Here is a 21,089-nt window from a genome sequence, read left to right on the forward strand (position 1 = left end):
GCTCAGAAACCAGGTCCATATCAAACAGTGTTTTATATATATATTGCGATATGATAGTAGTTATATTCTTGTACATAGGAGGTAGTACTATAGTATTGCTATTCTTTTACATAGGGGCAAGTATTATAGTCAAAAACTCAACAGCTCACTAAATTATAAAATGATCCCATATGAACAGATGCACGGAAATTGAAGCGCAGTATTCTGCAGTATTATAGAAGTAGTAGTAGTAGTATTCTACATAGGCGGTAGTATTATAATATATAGAATAGAAGAAAGCGAAGCGGCACTCGTGTATCTCTAAAATTTGCTCTTCATTTTCCTCTGTATTATAATATAGTAATATAATATTGTTGAATAGAAGCAGTATTATAGTAGTTATATTCTTGTACATAGGAAGTAGTATTATAGTAGTTATAGTTTTGTATGTAGGGGCAGTATTACAATAGTTATATTCTTGGACATAGGTGGTAGTATTATAGTTGTTATATTCTTGTACATAGGGGCAGTATTATAGTAGTTATATTCTTGTACATAGGAGGCAGTATTATAGTAGTTATATTCTTGGACATAGGTGGTATTATAGTTGCTATATTCTTGGACATAGGTGGTAGTATTATAGTTGTTATATTCTTGTACATAGAAGTAGTATTATAGTAGTTATATTCTTGGACATAGGAGCAGTATTATAGTAGTTATATTCTTGTACATAGAAGTAGTATTATAGTAGTTATATTCTTGGACATAGGAGCAATATTATAGTAGTTATATTCTTGTACATAGGGGGCAATAATATAGTAGTTATGTTCTTGTACATAGCGGTCAGTATTATAGTAGTTATATTCTTGTACATGGGGGGGGCAGTATTATAGCAATTTTATTTTAGTTCTTACCTGAATAAGACTTGCCACAATGGCTCCAGTATCTCGTCCCGATTTATTATCCACTTCTGTGTGGATTTTAATAGGTTGCCCCACAATATAGCCCCGGAGGTCAGAGGTTACACTTAGCAAAACTTGCCCCGATTTCACAAGCAGGTAATTAAACTTCTTGGTTGCAGCTGCACAGCTTAATTGCTAAAAATAAAGATAAATGTAATAAAAACTTAAGTAAAACATAATCACCTCGAGCATTATCTCTGGACTTGGGTGAATCTAACGAGATTCTTTTTAATCAATATTAGTGAGGTTTGGCCCTCTGATACGTTTTAGCCTGAACTTGTTTGGATAGAACTGGAAGTCCTATTATTATAGACAGGTGATGAATAAAAATACCAATCACTTATACTCACCTTGCCTCACCACTCATGGGGATTCTTTTGGCATCCAATGGTCCCTTAGGCCCCTGGCTGATATCACACACCCTAGGTCACCACTGACATTATGGCACTTTGACCCAGTATATGATCAGCCAGAGGAGGAAACCAGCGGACCACCCAGGACAGGCGAGGCAAGCTGAATAACTGGTTATTTTTACTCACCTCCACTGAAGAGACTCTGGAGCATCACAGGGTTTCGTGGATGACTAACCCCACAATGTCTGGGTCAAGCTCGAAACTTAGAAACTTCAGGCTGAATCAGTTTTTATCCGAATTAGTAGGCTGCAGTATAGGGCTGACCATCAGTGACTCTCTGACAACTCACCTCAATATCTGGTATTTCATTCAGGTCCAGAGGTCTCAGGATGTAGAACAGTTTGTTGCTCCTATAATCTTTGGAGAGTCTCCGTGTTTCTATAACAGCCTTCACCTGGTAGGTCACCTTACCAAAAGGCCCCTCAAAGGATGTTGGAGCTGATTCTGTAAATAGGGTAGGACAAACCATATCAGTCTGGCTTCATACACAACTAGTACCAGATATTCTATATACAGCCCCTTATAATAAATGGATTGTCCTGACATCCACAATAGATCGCTGTGGACAATATATTTTTATTAGGAGGTCTGCTGACCATAGACTGGTGGCAGCATGGGTTTCATTTTTCTTCAGCACCACCTCAGGTGAAATGAAGCATTACATAGTCCCATTAAATGGATATTCCAATCTTATTGAGAGAATGTGACCTCTCTTTATGACTGGAGCAGGTCTGACTTTGGGGACCCTCATTGATCCAGATAATGAAGGGGGTGTAGCTCTGGTTTAGCATTGCGCTCCCTTCTAGTTGTCCCTTATTACCATTTATGTAAAGAAGAGTGGCTTGCTCCATCCTAAAACACAGCCAGTGGCAACACTGTGCAAGGGAAAAACTCAGGATTGATGCTCATTAGAGATGAGCAAGTACTATTTGAAACTCCAGTTTTGAATAGCACGCACCCATAGGAATGAATGGACGTAGCCGGCACGCAGGGGGTTATGCGGCCGGCCGCCGGCAAAGTCTGCGTGCCGGCTGCTTTCATTCATTCCTATGGGTGCATGCTATTCGAAACTGGAGTTTCAAATAGTACTTGCTCATCTCTAATGCTCATCAATCCTGAGAATGAAGAAGATGCTACACTAGCGCTGCATCTTCTTCATTCTCAGGATTGATGAGGATCTCAGAGGTCAGACCCCTACCAAACATATAGTGATGCCATATTCTAGGAATAGGTCATCGCTTTATAAGATGGAGGATAAATTGTCTTTGTACAACACAGACATACCTGGTCCTCCAGAGCAAGAGAGACTTTTTATATACCACTCTTATTGCAACTACTTCCTGCAGGGCCATCCAGAGGAGGGCACTAGTGAGACCATCCAAACCTGCACCATGTCACAGTAACACAGACTATACATTCATGTAGTCTGCACCAAAGTTGCAGCAAATAGAATGCCAAATACACATCCACTGTCAGACAGAGGTTTCTTGGGTCCATCTGCTAAAATATTTCTGAGGGCCCACCCTCCAACTACCCCTAGGAAAAAGACCTTCTAATTTGGATGTCTTATGAGGGACCACTATTGTGTTAGTTCCTGGGACCACCAGAGGATCCTCTGGTGGGCCAGTACGCATCCCATAAGTGCATGGAGACAATGGGTGCCTTCTCTGCACCATTATAAGTTCATAGACTATATAGGGGTATTGCTATGTATGCAATCCCCTAGCATTCACCTTCACCTTGACCAGAGGAGAACGCCCATTGTGAGCGTTTTTGTTATTCATTATGCCCAGCTTACACAGTATGACTGGATCTTTACAGCACAGTCAGTAAAGCAATAAACAGTGACCGAGAACCTGGGGACGGATCCTCTGAGCATGTTAATTGTTCTAAACACCTAATCTGCCCTCCCGACTCTGAGCCGCGCGGCTTTGATGTCGCCTCAGTGCAAGCCATTAATATTAAAATCCTAATTCTACCCTCCAGCAAGTGGCGGGAACCCGATAGCAGACTCAGCCATTACCTGGCAACAGAAACTGGAAAGGGAAGGTGTGCTCTCCGGGCTGCAACGTTCCTGAAAAACAGACACTTTCATGGTCATTTACAATGCAAAGCAACAAAGACAATGCATTCCAGGGACAAAACAACAATGAGGGGCGGCCAACATCTCACACAGGATAATACAGCTCAATTGTGCTTGGATGTACAATGGTGTGGCATCTCTGCTTGCTGTCAGTGAGTGGAAACCTTCTTTATATCCAGGTTATGAAACCTATACCTATATAAATATATGTACCTATATCAGGGGTCCAATACTTCTCAAAACTTTTGCACTAGGTTTGACTGACAAATATAGAAAGGTTCACATTGAAGGGGTTATATGGGGACTGTTTAAAACGCACTTACTGCAGGATTCTTCTTCTTCAAAACCTTGGGTTTCTTGGGTGGTTCCGACTCATGTCACAAAATTGGTACCAGTACCCAAGTCACCAATACTATGGGGGGGGGTGACTTTACTTATTACAATAACCTATTCAGCCAGACTCCATGGTAAGGTAATACCAGTGAACATGGGAGAGAAGAGGTAGCTACTCTATGCCGGGTTCTGGTTCTGATCATGTAACCCTGAGTCGGAACCAGTCCCAAAATTTGAGGTTCTGAAGAAAAAGAGCCTGGAGGAAGAGAGTTTTAAAGATTCCCCAAACCCCTTAAGTTTTTTTTTTTTTAAACAAATTTACTTTGGCTTTCATAGCAGAAGTGACAATGGCCTACCACATACTCTACATCATCCGACGGATCCCTACAGTGCCCTAAACACCCAACTGATTTAAAATAAGGCAAGTGGAGAGTTGCGTGCCGTGTTAGTACTGCCGTAAATCTCACCAAACCAGCCAGCTGACCATCTAAGGTATATGCACGCCTCCTGACTATCAATGGCAGGTGTCAGAGGAGAGAGGGATCGGGCAGTTCAATTTCAACATGCCTGATCCTTTTGCTCGCTTTTAAATAAGCCTACCCCAGAGATGTCTAGCAGCAGGATATGCCTCTCTCTCGCATGCATGTATGAAGGGTGTGGGGACAGGAGGGTTGGAGGTCAACTACCCCATCCATTTGTACACAGGAAAATAAGTGGACACCAAACCAAGTTTGTTCCCCTTTCCCATTCAATATACACATACATGTATATAGGCAGAGAGCTGTACCCTGAACTAGGGTTTTGCTTTTTTCTCATGTGTATGGCCATCTTTAGTCTCATTTTTATTAAGGTTTTTAATCAAGTCCATCAGAACTATGAAAAGAATGAAGTTTTTCAGCCTCTCAGATTATTGATCGTGTGGGTTGAGAGTTTTTAATTTACATTACCGTTTCCAGGCAGAGAAACGTAAGTGGCTGCAGGAATGTTCTCATTACATCCATATAACAAAGAATTACAGAACTTGTCCCCTGTGGGGAGGATGAAGCACACACAATATGTATTCATAGAGAAGAGCAGGGCAGGTGCGGAGGAGATGAGGTCAGCCTTTTATACCGCCACTTCACCAGAGAGGATTAACGCGGCAGATGGGACACCGGGCACTCAAGACGGCAAGACCGCAACTCGAAAGTTCAAAACCTTACATTCCCAATAGAATTATTAACCGCCCTATATGTTCAAGGAAAGCTGTAGAACATTCATTTTCTAAAACTTGTCTTATACATTATTTGACAGTATTACATTTCAGATACGAAATAGAACATTCTGATCATTCCAGTAAAGGGACAACCACATAATACAAAGACTAGCTGGGTGTACATGGGTAGCTCCACCCTCTGGATCATGGATGGAAGGATTTACCTTTATCTGCCAGAGAGAACGTTCCATTGAAGTATTGTTCTTCCAGGTTCCATGATGAATCATTGGCTTTATTTGAGACACCGCAGGACCCCAAGCAGTTCACCTTGATGGCTGCAATAAGAACAAAGACATGATGAGTCCACTATACATACAGACCTATAGTCTGGTAGGGGGAATATTATAGTAGTTATATTCTTGTACATAGGGAGTAGTATTATAGTATGTATTCTTTACATAGTGGGCAGTATAGTAGTTATAGTGTACACCTCTACCTTTCCTATGCTCTACTTTGCAGTCAGATGCTTTCTTGCATTTTCCAGTCTTCCTTAGCAAATCCAGCCCTCTTGCATCTCACTGCTCAGTACTACACATGCGTATATACATAATATCTTTCTTTCTCTCTATCTATCTATAGATCACAATATGACACAGAGTTACTGACATCAGTTTTTACAGGATGGTTCTGCTTCACAAAGTGAAATGATTGTGGCATTTTGCGGCACAGAAAATAACCGCAGGTAGTTTCTTCGATGACATGTGGGGAGTTTACAGCTACAAGCAGTAACAGAAACAAACAAGACTGTCAGGTCAATTGCAGGAAACCTGGATCTAACAAAGCAAATTGTCAACCAAAGTGCTGCAGAGCTACAAGAGGGAAAAGCATGGTGGACAGCATTCTGTGACTGGTAGTACTACACATATGAGATTGGTCATTAAAGTGTTAGTCCCATCATGTATAGTGATGGCATTGCTGCACAAGGCTATGATCAGTGGAGGGTCCCGGAGGTTGGATCCTAAGAATAAAGGGGAGCTTTTAAGTTACCCCAACACAGTGACACTCCTGGCCGTGCAAGTAACTGCAGCAAGAGAGGACGGAGTAGTAGTTTCACAATAGCTTGACTGCTGAAGGTTGCTTAACCCTGTACGAAATATTAAAAAAAAACAAAAAAAACCACAACAACTTGATAGTCTTCAGTAGTTGATAACGTTTTAATGGCTAACTAATAATGATGACAGTTAACAACGTTTCGGAACTCTAGGCTCCTTTCAAGTAAATGTAAAACCATTTCTGAAGGATGCATATTTATGTACAAAAGGGCACATAGGGATAGAATTCCAGGAGGAAGGGGGTAGAGGGTCGTTAGTAATTGGTACAATCAATGTAAACATTCCAGGGTTTTATCAGTTCTCAGGTCAGTGATTTCTGTAAGATGACATAAAACCATGTGACAGATTTAGCCCCCTCTACAGTGTTTGAAGCAGGGTCATAAATTTACACTCATAAATCCGTCGTTCTTTCTTTGATTTGAAATTCCCTCTTAAAACCAAAATTTTCATGTGATCGGTGATATTATGATCCTCATTGCAGAAATGTTTTGATACGGGAAGGGCCATTCTTCATTCTCTAATTGTATGGCGATATGAATTCAAACACATTCTAAGTTGCTGTCCGGTCTCTCCAACATACAGATTTTCAGTGGGACATTTCAAAAACACATTCTTGAGGCAGGGTTACCATCCAAGAACAATTGATAACCAAGTCACCAGGGCCACCAGAATACAAAGATCGGATTTATTAAAATACAATACCAAACAGGAGAACAATCGGGTGCCCCTGGTCGTCACATATAATCCACACCTAGAGACGAATCACATGCAAATTACATCCACTACTGCAAAAAGACAACCGTCTAAAATCCATATTTCCAGACCCCCCTCTCCTGTGCTACAGACAACCACCAAACCTCAGGAATATGGTTGTCAGCAGCTCACTATCACCTCCAACTAACACAGGAACATTTCTATGCAGACAGAAAAGGTGTAAAACATGCCCTCACATACTGACCACTGACAGGATAGAGATACCAAACTCTAACAGGGAATATAAAATCCCAGATACGTTCACCTGTAACACACCTAATGTAGTGTATTTGATAATGTGGCACCAAATCTCCCACTGAAAATCTGTATGTTGGAGAGACCTGACAGCAACTTAGAATGCGTATGAATTCACATCGCCAGAGAACGAAGAATGGACCTTCCCGTATCAAAACATTTTGAAATTTTGGTTTTAAGAGGGAATTTCAAATCAAAGAAAGAACGACAGATTTAAGAGTGTAAATTTATGACCCTGCTTCAAACACTGGAGAGGGGGTTAAATCTGTCACATGGTTTTATGTTATCTTACAGAAATCACTGACCTGAGAACTGATAAAAACCTGGAATGTTTACATTGATTGTACCAATTACTAACGACCCTCTAACCCCCCCCCCTTTCCTCCTGGAATTCTATCCCTATATGCCCTTTAAATATGCATCCTTCAGAAATGTTTTTTATTTACTTGAGAAAGGAGCCTAGAGTTCTGAAACGTTGTAAGCTGTCATCATTATTAGTTGGCCATTAAAAAGGTATCAACTACTGAAGACTATCAAGTTTTTTTGTTTTTTTATATTTACTACCCACTCGCTAACACGGTACAAGAACAAACATTTTCCTTTTAACCCTGTATAAGCCATATAGCATCATTTTATAAGGTGTGAATACCCATTTAAGCAAACAAGGTACAGGTGTGACAGCAGAGCCAGGAGACTAATGGAGACAAAAGAGGCCGGGCACAGAGTCACATCTGCAAATAAAGGGATCATTCAGTTCACAACATGGGAAAATAAGTTTTTCTTTTTCTCCTACTTTACCCAGTGATCAGTATGTACTAAATAAACCAAATGACAAGGTAAACCCAGACCACTCCCAGATACAAAGGAAAGGCTGCATCTGTCACCTAGAGGGAAGGAGGTGGTAAAGGGGCAAACTATACAATGCAGAAATAAAAAAAATTAAAAAAAAAAAAAAAAAACCACACACACATTGCGGTCATTGTCATATCAAATTGTAAACAGATGGGGGCACACATTCCAGTTTGGTACTATGACTTGCACTGATGCCCTGAGCTGATGATACATGTGCAGGCAGTACTGCAGTTCTGCAACCATTACTGAAATACATAAAAGCTCCAAAATACAATGTTGTCATAGGAAGTGCTCATTGGAGTATTTCCAAGATCTCCGCTTGCTGTCAGCAACTAGAAACATCTACAAATAAATCAAAAAAAATAACAAACATTTTTTTTCTAGTGCTGCTCACAGCTGAGAGTATGTTGCAATGTATTATGCGGTTTAGCTATGTAAGATGTAGGTCTTGGAGTCTCACTTCTGTGAGAGTTCCAGTAAGCATGCTGAGAGTTGTAGTTTCATAACAGCTAGAGTGCCAAAAGTTGCAAACACCTATATCACTTTGTATCCTACCCTAATAGTTTGTTACAGTGTATCAGTGCAGGTAAAATGTGCATCAGACTGTTTATTTCAATATGTGAACTGGATACAATTATACCCAACCCTAAAGCCCAGGGTTCTCATCTGTGTTCGGGTTTCCATTCGGGGAGTCCGTGTGGTTTCCTCACTAAACATGCGGAGAGAAAAGTGCTGCTTGCTTGATTCAAGCGGAAACCACACAGACCCCATTCTAGTCTATGGGATCCACGTGTTTTCCCAGGCAATTGCATTTCTATGTGTATAGGTTTCTGTCCGGGGAGACCCCAAGCAGACACCACGAACGCAGATGTGAATCGCGCCTAAGCTGTGAGAAGCAATAGAATGGCTTTGCAGACATGAAATTCACGTCCAATGCATGTGACCGGGTTTATACAACCCCATTCATATGTATTGGAAATTTTCCTCTGTATTTTTTTGTACTTTTAAATGCCCTCTCTTATTTTGGGCAATTTGGCATTGAATTGACCCCATGGAATAACAAAGCGATAATTCTGCTGCAGCAAATCTGTGACAGAAATCCAAGGGTCATCTACATGTGGTGTGTGAACATGTCCTTAAATCTGTAACCTATGGATATTCCTTGTCACTAACAGCAAGCAGGGGAATTGAAAACAATGGGGAATGGCACCACAAGGTATAGTAGAACATTTCACGCAGTGACTAAGCCTTATTGTTACGAGACCGGACATTTCAGCGCCACCCCGATAGATATCTGCTGTGTGACCAAGGCTGGAGCTACCAAACCGGTTCCTGATCATGTGACTTCCATAAATGCTCGGCATAGCCCTTATCTGAACCGGGAAGTGACTTTTCCCCAGATTATTGACATTGAGCTGCTTCATGATAATCCAGAACTCTGTAGATTAAAATGTAAATCCCAATAATAGGGTCAGGAGTCAATTTATAGGAATCTGGTTAAATCCAACAATGCAAGTATATGCCAAGATACAACAGTATATTCAGCCAAGCCTACCAACTCCACTATGTCCCCCATCAACCTGACAATGCAGCCAGCGGTGGAGAAGGAATAGGGAGGGGGCTGGGCATGTGTGCGGGGTGAGAGTCGGAAACCTCTGCTCTGGAGAGGCCTGCACATTCTGTGGATAGGTATGAGGGGGGGGGGGGGGAATCAGAAGGGAGAGCTATTGGCAAAACCTGTTTAAGGTGTATGAGCACCTTAAAGGGGTATTCCAGGGAAAAAGAAAGCTTAGCATGGCATTCCCTGCATGTAGTAGACTTCTTACTAATAGTTAAGTATAGATAGCATGGTGGGAATCAGACATCTCCTTCCTCCTCAGGATCTGACTATCAGTCACATGACAGACTCTGATCTACTCTATAGACCTGCAACAGGAGAGCAACCCACTTACGGTATATATTAGTAAGAAAGTAAGGAATGCACGGTTGAGCTTTATTTTTCCCTGCATAACCACCTTGAAGGGGCAAGTTACACACTAGATAAGATATATCAATCTGATCAGTAGTGGTCTTAACACTGGGTCTGCCACTGATCAGAAGAATGGGGGTCTCTTGTACCCTCATATGAATGGAAGTGGCTGGTCGCACATACATTGACCCTCATAAGAACGATATAGAGTCTAAGGGGAGCGCCGTTCAAGATACGGACATTACAGTGTGCAGATTTACCATTATCCCTATGGCCAGAGAGAGGGCAAGCAATCCGATGGATGATATCTGCAGTGACTACACTGGACTCTGCTCCTCCACAGTGTACAGTGCCCTGGTAGTAAGCCAGGCCTCCCTCCATGGGTTCCCAGCCGCCCCCTCCTCCAGAATGTATAGCCACCCCTGATTTCTTCCCCGGTAACATTACATACAGAAGGATTGCCTGTTTCCACAGTCGCTGACTGTGACTGTAAACAAAGGAGCAGTCTGGGCCCAGTCCCAAAACCTGAGTCAGACCAGCCTCCCCCTCATCCTGCACTTCTCCCATTTCAAGGTCTCCCTATCACCTGCCCCCCTCCCCTATACACAGACCTAACCTTAACCCCTTGTCTGCAGCCTTCTTCGCAAAGAGCAGAAGTAACATATAACCTGGCTGACCGGTCCAGCTGCACCACCTTGTTGTTCAGATCTACACCTCTCTCAGGATGCCATGCAGTTCAGTGTCCTGTATTGTAGGACCTCAATACCTTAGAGTTGTCTGACAGCATCAACAGGTTTCTGAATGCAGCTCTGGATGTTACTGGAGTAGACAACTCGAATAGTACTGTACAAGATAAAGCTGCTAAGGGCTGGTTCACACGGGGACAAAGAGGCGGATTTTGACGGCGGATTTCGCCTCAAAATCCGCCTCATTACAATAGTAGTTTAAGTAGACCGCTAGCTTTTATTTTTTTCTGCTAGCAGTTTTTCACCGCTAGCAGAAAAAAAGGGACATTAACTTTTCTTCAGGCGTTTTCCGCCTGAAGAAAGCAATAGGAGTGAATGGGAGGCAAAAAAAAGTGCTTTTTTTCTTTGCAGGTTTTTGCAAAAAAAAAAAAACACACGTGTCGCAGTTTTTTGCAAAAAAAAGGTGCAGAAAAAAGCGACGTTTTTTGCGGCCCATTCACTTTACGGGAGAGGAAAACCGCCTGGCGTTTTTTGAAGCTTTTTTTTTTTTTTTTTTTTTTTAAAAAACCTCAAAAAAACGCTTCCCTATTAGGAAGTGGTTTTTTTCAGGACCAAAATAAGCCACATGTAATTTACGTGTGAACTAGCCCCAATGGCAAAGTTTATCTATAGAAAATGTAGGGAACCTATCATTTAAAGGGGCTGTAGTAGATTAGAAAAACATGGCTTCCATAAATAGCACCACACCTGTTCACAGGTTTTGTGTTGTATTGCAGGTCATCCCTATTCAATTTAATGGAGCTGAGCTACAATACCAGATACAACCCATGAATAGATGTGGCGCTGCAGCCAGGTTTTCTAATCCTGGACATTACCTTTAAATGTATGAGGCCCTTGGTTGTTACTTGGGTGTCTGCTGCATAATCCCTGTATATAATCTGATTTATATTAATATTTTGTTTTCTCATACTCCAATGAAGGCAACCTTCCCCATTCCAATGTTGTGGAACTACAACTCCCAGCATGCATACTTGCTCTGCTCTTCTTGGAACACCCATAGAAGTGAATAGAGCATGCTGGGAGTTGTAGTTTCACAGCAGCTGGAGTGCCAAAGGTTGCTGATCCCTGACCTAGAAACAGCTTGTACTCCCTAAAATAGGACAGTCACTGACGTTTTGGCAGCAAATCTGCCGTATGTGAATATATCCTAACTAGGAAAGCCTGAATTAAAGGGATAAAACCAAAATTAACTTTCACACCTAAGGTAGCTTATCCCATAGGGCGGGGGAAAGGGGTGCTCAGACACCAGACCCAAACCAAAATCTGATTATTATGACTAACCCATACTCAAGGGCCACATTTGGGATATTCCCACGTAGTAGATTGGGCAGGGGGAACCTCATCTATTGGCTATATAATGCTTGATTTTTTTTTTGTGATGGCACTGCATGAGAATAAAACATTGGCGGTGGAGTTCCCCCTTTATAATAAAACAGTCCAATGCAGGGAGCCCCTTAACCCGAGCCCACACAATAACAAGCCACCACTCCCCCAAACCCACCGAGAACAGAATGTATCGGCAATCCAAAAATATGTTACCTGCTTCCGTTACGTCTCTGATAACTCACCTATAATTATATGGAGTCACTCTTCTCAGAATCGCACACACACGGAATGGTCACATGTTTGTAACTATGACGTGTTTGTTGACTGATCAGACTCTTCTGCACTGACATAACTGAGTAAAGTTCACACTGGGAGCGGCGGTTTTGGCTGTGGTGACATTTCCCCTGACATCATCCCACATGTGAAGCAAAAGTTTGTACAAGTAATTCAAGCATTCACTGACAGGAGGAACAAAGGAAGCTTTATGTAACGGGAAGAACTACTGCTGCAAGGACCGAGGCCGCTATTTGGGGGTCTCAACATTGGTACCCTCTGCAGTCAGCTTTTCTTCCAAGGGTTGGTCAAACTATTAGGCTGTAGCCACACAGATGCTGCAGCAGAGTCAGGGGTGAAATCCATGGCAATAATTGATATAGTCGGTTTAAAGGGGCTCTCCTGGGAGGATTTTTTATTTGCTTCTGGGGGTTTTAGGCTGGTTACAACCCCAGGTCACGTGATTGGGACGACCACCCAGGTGCTGGTCCCAATCACATGACCTGGGGTTGTAACCAGCTCGGAACACCTAGGTATAGCTTCTAAAGACTCGTCACAAAAACAAAAAAAAAAGACTCCCTGCAGAACCCCTTTAAAACCAGCAGCTAGTAGTCAGGATGATGTACAATGCTCAAAAAAATAAAGGGAACACTGAAGCAACACAATGTAACTCCAAGCAACACTGATTGACAATCAATTTCATATGTTGTACAAATGTAATAGACAACAAATGGAAATTATTGGCAGTTATGGAGACACTCAATAAAGGAGGGGTCTGCAGGTGGGGACCACAGACCACATCTCAGTACCAATGCTTTCTGGCTGATGTTTTGGTCACTTTTGAATGTTGGTTCTGCATTCACACTCATGGTAGCATGAGACGGACTCTACAACCCACACAAGTGGCTCAAGTAGTGCAGCTCATCCAGGATGGCACATCAATGTGAGCTGTGGCAAGAAGGTTTGCCGTGTCTGTCAGCATAGTGTCCAGAGGTTGGAGGCGCGACCAGGAGACAGGCCAGTACCCTAGCAGACATGAAGGGGGTCGTAGGAGGACAACAACCCAACAGCAGGATCGCTACCTCTGCCTTTATGCAAGGAGGAACAGGAGGAGCACTGCCAGAGCCCTGCAAAATGACCTCCAGCAGGCCACAAATGTGCATGTGTCTGCACAAACGGTTAGAAACCAACTCCATGAGGATGGTATGAGGGCCCGACGTCCACAAATGGGGGTTGTGCTCACAGCCCAACACCATGCAAGATGCTTAGTATTTGCCACAGAACACCAGGATTGGCAACTTCGCCACTGACGCTCTGTGCTCTTCACAGATGAAAGCAGGTTCACACTGAGCACATGTGACAGAGTCTGGAGATGCCGTGGAGAGCGATCTGCTGCCTGCAACATCCTGCAGCATGACCAGTTTGGCAGTGGGTCAATAATGGTGTGGGATGGCATTTCTTTGGAGGGCCGCACAGCCGTGTCAGCAGTTCCTGATGAATGCATTGAAGCTATGGACTGGCCCGCCCGTTCCCCAGACCTGAATCCGATTGAGCACATCTGGGACATCATGTCTCGCTCCATCCACCAACGTCATGTTGCACCACAGACTGTCCAGGAGTTGGCAGATGCGTTAGTCCAGGTCTGGCAGGAGATCCCTCAGGAGACCATCCACAACCTCATCAGGAGCATGCCCAGGCGTTGTAGGGAGGTCATAGAGGCACGTGGAGGCCACACACACTACTGAGCCTCATTTTGACATGTTTTAAAGGACATTACATCAAAGTTGGATTAGCTGGGGTTTTTCCACTTTAATTTTTGGGGTGACTCCAAATCCAGGCTTCCATTGGTTCATAAATTTGATTTCCATTGACGATTTTTGTGTCATTTTGTTGTCATCTCATTCAACTTTGTACAGAACAAAGAACTCAATGAGAATATTTCTTTCATTCAGATCTAGGATGAGTTATTTCAGTGTTCCCTTTATTTTTTTGAGTAGTGTATGTCATGAAAACTCATGCAGTCTGCTACTACTGCACATTGCAGCGGGCTCACCAGCAGTAAGTTTGTGCCAGCTAACCCGATACAAGTGTTGTCCCCAGTGTAAGGGTACGGAGACTGCAATGGAAAACAATTCACAGCATATCTCATGCTATGCATTGTGGTGAAAATCCGCAATATACTGCAGGTTAATTTGCACAGATGTTTTTTCGGTAGTGTGAGGATGAGAGGTGATAAAAGACATCTGGTTGCCATTGCTAACACTGTGGATTTTCCAGCATATCCATGTGTTCTAAGGCATAGACCACCTGTGGAAAAGCAGCAACGTATCGCCTCAGGCTAAGAGAACGTTCACACTACCATGTCATCCAACGCAGGAGGACATTAATAATAGTAGAGAGTTGGATGCAGACAGAGCCCCCTCCACCTGGATCCATCTACATGGACTAGAATGTAAAAAAAAAAACAGGACAGACATTTTCTTTGTGCGTGCAAAACTTTCTGTTCTGTCAGAAGAAAGCTTCCGCAAATAGATTGAGAACAGCAATAAAACCTCAATGTCTAAATACATCCTTAAGTTCAGGGACACGCGTTGCAGACTTAGAGGCCGAATCATTGCAAAATCAGAAGCAGCTAACACACTGCAAGGTATAGTGGCAGCGTGGTGGTGGTGGTGGGGGTGGGTGGGGGGAATATAAAGAAAGGAATTGTGGCCAAAAGCTGCAGCAAAAAAAAAAAAACCCAGACATTTTGGCTTTTTTTTTTTCCCTTCTTTACTGCGGGTGGCTCTGCTGTGGAGGACATCCCAAAGGAGAACCTATAAGTGGGGCCTTAACCTAAAGCCAGCGTCAACTTAACAAAATGCACGCCAACTCTTCAAAGGTATAGACAACCATATAACACATGAATGGGTCTGGTCCGCCACAGATAGAGCCCCCTCTATGATATCCATATGCCTTAAAGGGGTTGTCCAGAGGGTTCAATTTAACTTTTTTCCGTATTAATGCCAGCTCTGCTAGCACAGTTAACAAGTGGTGAAAACTGGAGAAGCGGCAGAGCAACATGGAGACCGGGTGCTGATGGCCTGGGGTCGGAACAGCCTCAAAAAATCCGTAGAAGAAGTAGGTTAAATTTATGCAACCCCTTGTTCATAGCCTTAGACCCCTGACAGGGAACAGACCTGTAGTCCTGTTAAAGGGGTATTCCAGAATGCTGCGGCCTCTTTGCTACTTATCAAGCACAGCGGTTGTGATTGGTATTGCAGCTCAGCCCCATTCATTTGAATAGGACTAAGGCTCAGCATGGACATGTGACCAATGAACCTGATGTCCCTGCCCTGAGATAATGAAGTGAAGCGCAATATCATAGTCCTGGAAAACCACCTTTAACTCTCAGATTCCAAGTGTTTGCATTTCATGCCATCCCTTACTGATTCAGGTCCTGTACACCGCCACCCTGCTGTGGTGTTCACACAAGATGCTGTACCGCTACCACAGCTGGGAATTACGGATTCATAACACCTCGAGATCTTCACATAGCAACAATAGCCGCACAAAACATCCCGTGGAAGGATGCTGCCGCCGGCGTCCCACTGCCCACACAGGCGTTAAAAATTAATTATAGGACCAACCATCCTAGCGCACAGAATACAGAAGCACAGGCCGCTGGATAACATTATTACCTCCTTGTCTCGTACACAATGAGATACAAAAATAGTCGTGAAATCAGCTTCCTGAAGGAGCAAGAAACAAAGACGCCGCTTATTCTACGCCTTTACTCCTCCAGACAGACACTCCAAAAAACCAGGAGAGATTCTGCTACTACTGACAAGACGGGGAAGACATTATAGCTCTGAGCCAAGTTTTCACAGAGGCGACTGTCACGTGTATGTGCGGTCACACAGAACAAACATGTAAGAAGCCACTTGCACTAATGGCCGCGTAAACAAGCAATGGTTCTGAGAAATTCACGAATGAGGAAGTCACATCTTATCACGCGGACTATAAATATTGTACTCGATTCATCTTCCATTGCATCATATCTTATACACCAGTCACATCCAGAGCTGCAGGCAAAAAACACTTACTGGTATTTTCTGTGTGCTCTAAGGCTGCAGGGCCTCAGATCCAGGACTACACCTTTACTTACTGCTTTGCATTGTGGGTGATGTAGTGTTGGCTGCTTAAAGGGGTTTTCCAGGTTAAATAACTGAGGTCATCGATTAATTTGAGGACAGAGGTCTGGCATCCAGGCCCCAGCCGATCTGCTGTTTGAAGAGGCTACTATGTTCAGGCGAGTGCTGCGGCTTCTTTGATACTTCCCAAGCACAGCGCCGTACATGGTTTAGTGGCTGTGCTTGGTATTGCAGCTCATTGCGGTTATGTCATGTGACCAATGAATGTGGCATCAAGGGGAGCACAAGTGTCACTTCAGACAGCAGAGGTGCTGGGGAACATTGATCAAAAAAAAAAAAAATTCCAGACAAGCCCTTTATGGGATCTCAGCATAGCCATTAGTTAAGTCTGACAACACAGTCCTACTAGCCACTAGTATAATTCTAAACTGTGTAAAGTGGCCATAACCTCAGCTGACAGTCAGTCCACCCAACTGTGTCATACACATGCATGCTTGGCTAAGGACTACTGTCTAAGGACGTACAACTACTCCATCGTCTATAGGTCCCTCGGTTACATGATCGGTTTCTCACAGACATCACCAGCCTTTTCCGACTGGGGTTTCTGATGGACTCTGTGCTGGATGCTCTGAACAGACTGATGTGAACATAGCCTAAGCATGTGTGTTCTCAGAAGGGAGAGAAGACACCTCTGGTAGCAGGTTATCTACTATGAAAAGAAAGGATGGTGCATGTTGGAATCCAGTATGCCCAATCCCTCTCTTCCTCTCAGTTGACATCTAGCGGAGGATGAACACTTGGACTCCCCCATTAGGTAGTGAGCTGGTCCTACCTGAAATCAGCCCACATGTATGACCACCTAAATATTCACAAACATTTATAGCATATCCACCTATCTCCAGAAGAGGGTTCCCCGACCCCTGTTCTGAATAGGAGTGCATACTCGGCTCTCTAGTCATTGCTATTGGCGTCCCAAGAATGCCTGGCTGGACCTTGCACTGTGGTCACAGCTCCAGGTCGATTGGGGAGCAGGAGATCTTGTGGATCCCATAAATCTTGGTAATGAGAGTACCCCTTTATCTCAAATAAAAGACTAAGACTCCTCCCTGATTCTAAATGGAAGCGCAGGCACAGCTCCCTCCATTTTCTTCTTGGATTCAACTGACTGCACCATGTGGAAGAAGGGTGTTGGGAGATCCTGTGGATGCCATAAATGCAACAAGGATACCCCTCGTCCTACGTATACAGAGGCTACATGGCAGCATATGGCGTGCTGTACTGTACGTGCCGCTATGGAGCTCCACAGACGTCAGGGCTCGTATGCAACCATAATCTGCTAGTGTGCACAAGGCCAAAGACTGATCCGCTATGATCCTGCTAACAGCACAGGTTACAGAACAGGAATCCTGACTCCTGGGCCCCTTTCATTAAACATTTGGACCCTCAGTCATATAGTCAAGTTAACTATTAACCCTTTAACCTGCCAACACTTTATACATGCAGGAAATCCACACTGTAACACAGCCTTGGCTGCAGCTGCTGTTTTAACCATGCCTCACCCTACCACCCCCCACCCCCTTATAAATTCCTAGACCTGACCACAACAGGTTGAGGAGGAGACCAAACAGTCACCAGGGTGATGGCATTGTACTCCGCATTCCCGGCTGGGATCACCATTACACAACCTTTCGGCCCTAGGAACAAGGCGAGTCCCCCAAGAGTCTGACACGCCGTCCGTCCGTGAGCTCATGGAAATTATTGTACAGATAAAGGGAGATGACTGGGCTGTCCATTGGCTGATAACAGGGAGCAATAGACTGGATTGTGTGTCTTCTCAATATGAGGAGACCAATACTATATCCAATATATTATAACTGATGCCCTGGCACTTCAGATTAGGCCTCTGGGGAGAGCCCCTTTAAATCATCCAGCAGAGGCCCCAAGAAACCAATCAGATTCTGGTTTTCCCATAAACACACTGTTCTGTACTAGAAACGAGCGTCAAACTGCAACCAATCAGATCCCTGCATGTATGTCCCCGAGCTGGAATCTGATTGGCAGTTACATTTATAAGCCTCCAAATGCAATAAGAAGGGGCAGAAATATTTAAAAAAAATGAGCACAGTCACATATACAACTGCAGCATGGTCTTACATACAAGGATTGGGGGAGGGGGTGTACTAAAATTCATAGTAGTCACCCCTGGGGTGCCCTGTGGGACATGTTTTAACCATTGCATTCCTAGAAATGAATAAATTCCAAAATATTTTTGCTCAGGCTTATACACACCTGTTTGAGCTAGGAACAAGACAAGTGACCACTGGGGAGGGGGCGGCTGCCGAGGGAGTTATTTTGAGGAATGTGGGAGGGGGTGAAAGACCTGCATGGCTATAATCTGGATTATCAAGAGAGGAGGGGCGGACGGGGCAAGGGCAGTACAGTAATGATGGGGGTTATTAAAGGAGACCCACAACATACGCAGGAGGTCTTGTTAACATTACACTAAGTGGCGCTCATCAACCTGCTGTGAAACTACAACTCCCAGCATGCCCTGACAACTGTTGTGGCTTACCTAGACACACACAAGATCCTGCTTGTGACACTTATTCGGGACAGTGCTGGGATTTGTAGTTTCTCTAGACACACGGAAGATGGTACAGTCATACTGGACAATGCTGGGAGCTGTACTTTACCTACACACACACACACACACACACACACACACACACACACACACGATCCAGCTTGTTACACAATTCTTGACAATACTGGGAGTTGTAGTTTCCCTGGACACACAGAAGATTCTGCTTGTGGACAATGCTGTAGTCTCCTGAGACACAAGATCCTTCTTGCTACATTTTAAGATATGCTTGGACTTGTAGTTCAACAAGTAAACACAGATTGGCCTCCTGTTTATATTCTCTGTGTCGCCCCCTAGTTGTAGAAGGATAGTGAGGAGTACAGCACCCATACCATGCCCACTTTTAAATAGACCCCCATGAACAGCTCCCCACGTTAACCCCTTCCCCCCTGTACCCTGGGTGCTCAGGTTAAATCATTGAGGGGTTAAAGGCATAAATCCTGCCCATGGGGACTATGCCCGGATCCAGATAGCAGGCACCAGAGTAGTAGCCATAGCCACCTATAGAGGGGCAATACACCAGCAGCCGGGCTGACACCCACGGGTGCCCCTATGCCCAGACTATAAAGTACACAGGAGCTAGACGGAGCCCGGGAGTGGGCACCGGGGTGTACTCACTCTTATAGGGCAGGGCGGCGGTGGTCCTGATGGTGACGGTCCCGCACAGTGACTCCCCCGGGCTGTAGATGACCCGGCTGTCCCTTAGACTGATCTCAAACAGCTGCACCTTCCCCATGGCCGACCACTGACTACTGCAGCCCCACAGCCTCAGCCCGCAGCCACACTGCCTGTGTGACGTCACCCGACCCGCCTACAGCCGGCCGAGACCACGCCCCCTGCTGGTTACCTCAGCTGTCAGCTCGTGAGGAGGGCGGGGGCTGTGGTCACCTGTCAGGGGTCACTCTCCACAACTCATCAATTCTGTATCTAGTCAGCATTTTATTAAAAATCACCTCACAGTCCTTAAAGTATTAAGCCAGTGTGAACACGCCTCTGCCTGCATAATATCCATCTCAATACCGGCTAATATCACATTAACCCTCTAACACTCAGCGTTACGGACACTTTTTTCGTCATTTTGCGCGATTTTTCATGATTTTTGTGACATGTGGCTGTTTTTCAGACTTTATCATTTTTTGTTCTTTTTTTCCAGGTATTTTTTTTTATTTACTTTATTTTTATTTGGGCTGAATTGTTTCATGATTTTTTGATCTTTTTGCTTCTTTTTCCATTACTTTCTATGTTATTATATCATCATTATATTATCTTTGTTTATTTATTCACTAGGTCTCAGACCCAGGACCTTGTATATGAGAAACTGGCAGCCCACAAACTCAATTGTATCTTTGTATAGACTTTAGGGGGCACCATTTTTTGTTTTTTTTTATACTTTTCCCTAAGGAAAACAGCTCCGATGGTGACATTTGTGGGACCCAGCAGCGACACAGTTCCAAGGGTCACCTACCAATCACGTGATCATCTATCCTCTGCCTTTATAGCACTGGTATCACCATATGGGGCAGAGGGATCTTTTTGCTTCCCCACAGGTTCAGCTCGGAGTTCAATGGCAACCCTAATAGTTACGTCCCTGTTCTGACTGAGCCAACAACATTGCTGCTTCCTCTGTTCATTGCATAGGCGGTCATCTATCTCCTGCTCATTGATCAGGGGGCTTTAACAGTGCACAGTTGAAGCCCAAGGCCTGGTGGTGTATATGTATGGTCCTTATTGGGTTAATATTAGAGATGAGCGAGTACTGTTCGGATCAGCCGATCCGAACAGCACGCTCCATAGAAATGAATGGATGCACCTGGTACTTCCGCTTTGATGGCGGCCGGCCGCTTAATCCCCCGCGTGCCGGCTACGTCCATTCATTTCTATGCGAGCGTGCTGTTCGGATCGGCTGATCCGAACAGTACTCGCTCATCTCTAGTTAATATAAAATATTCGGCAAACTTTTTTCTTGACTTAGGATTCCTATATAATAATTTTTTACATTACATGGGGTTGCTGTGGATTGTATCATATATGAGGCGCCATAGTTACATAAGATGCCATAATAGA

The 21,089-nt window shown here is 44.0% G+C and overlaps 1 protein-coding gene across 1 annotated transcript in view; it reads right to left on the reverse strand.

Annotated features, from left to right (window-relative positions):
• ARRDC1 (arrestin domain containing 1) overlaps positions 1-19,796 on the reverse strand; it is a 28,764-nt gene extending 8,968 nt beyond the window's left edge. The window contains exons 1-5 of the mRNA XM_075259153.1: positions 19,644-19,796; positions 5,190-5,300; positions 3,378-3,428; positions 1,644-1,798; positions 894-1,076 (exon numbers count right to left, since the gene is read on the reverse strand). Of these exons, the coding sequence (XP_075115254.1) occupies positions 894-1,076; positions 1,644-1,798; positions 3,378-3,428; positions 5,190-5,300; positions 19,644-19,761 (618 nt within the window). The 5' untranslated portion in view covers positions 19,762-19,796. The remainder of the gene's footprint in view (positions 1-893; positions 1,077-1,643; positions 1,799-3,377; positions 3,429-5,189; positions 5,301-19,643) is intronic.
• Between the last annotated feature and the right edge of the window lie 1,293 nt (positions 19,797-21,089).

This window comes from Leptodactylus fuscus, chromosome 11 (assembly GCF_031893055.1).
Source record: "Leptodactylus fuscus isolate aLepFus1 chromosome 11, aLepFus1.hap2, whole genome shotgun sequence".
Lineage (NCBI taxonomy): Eukaryota > Metazoa > Chordata > Amphibia > Anura > Leptodactylidae > Leptodactylus > Leptodactylus fuscus.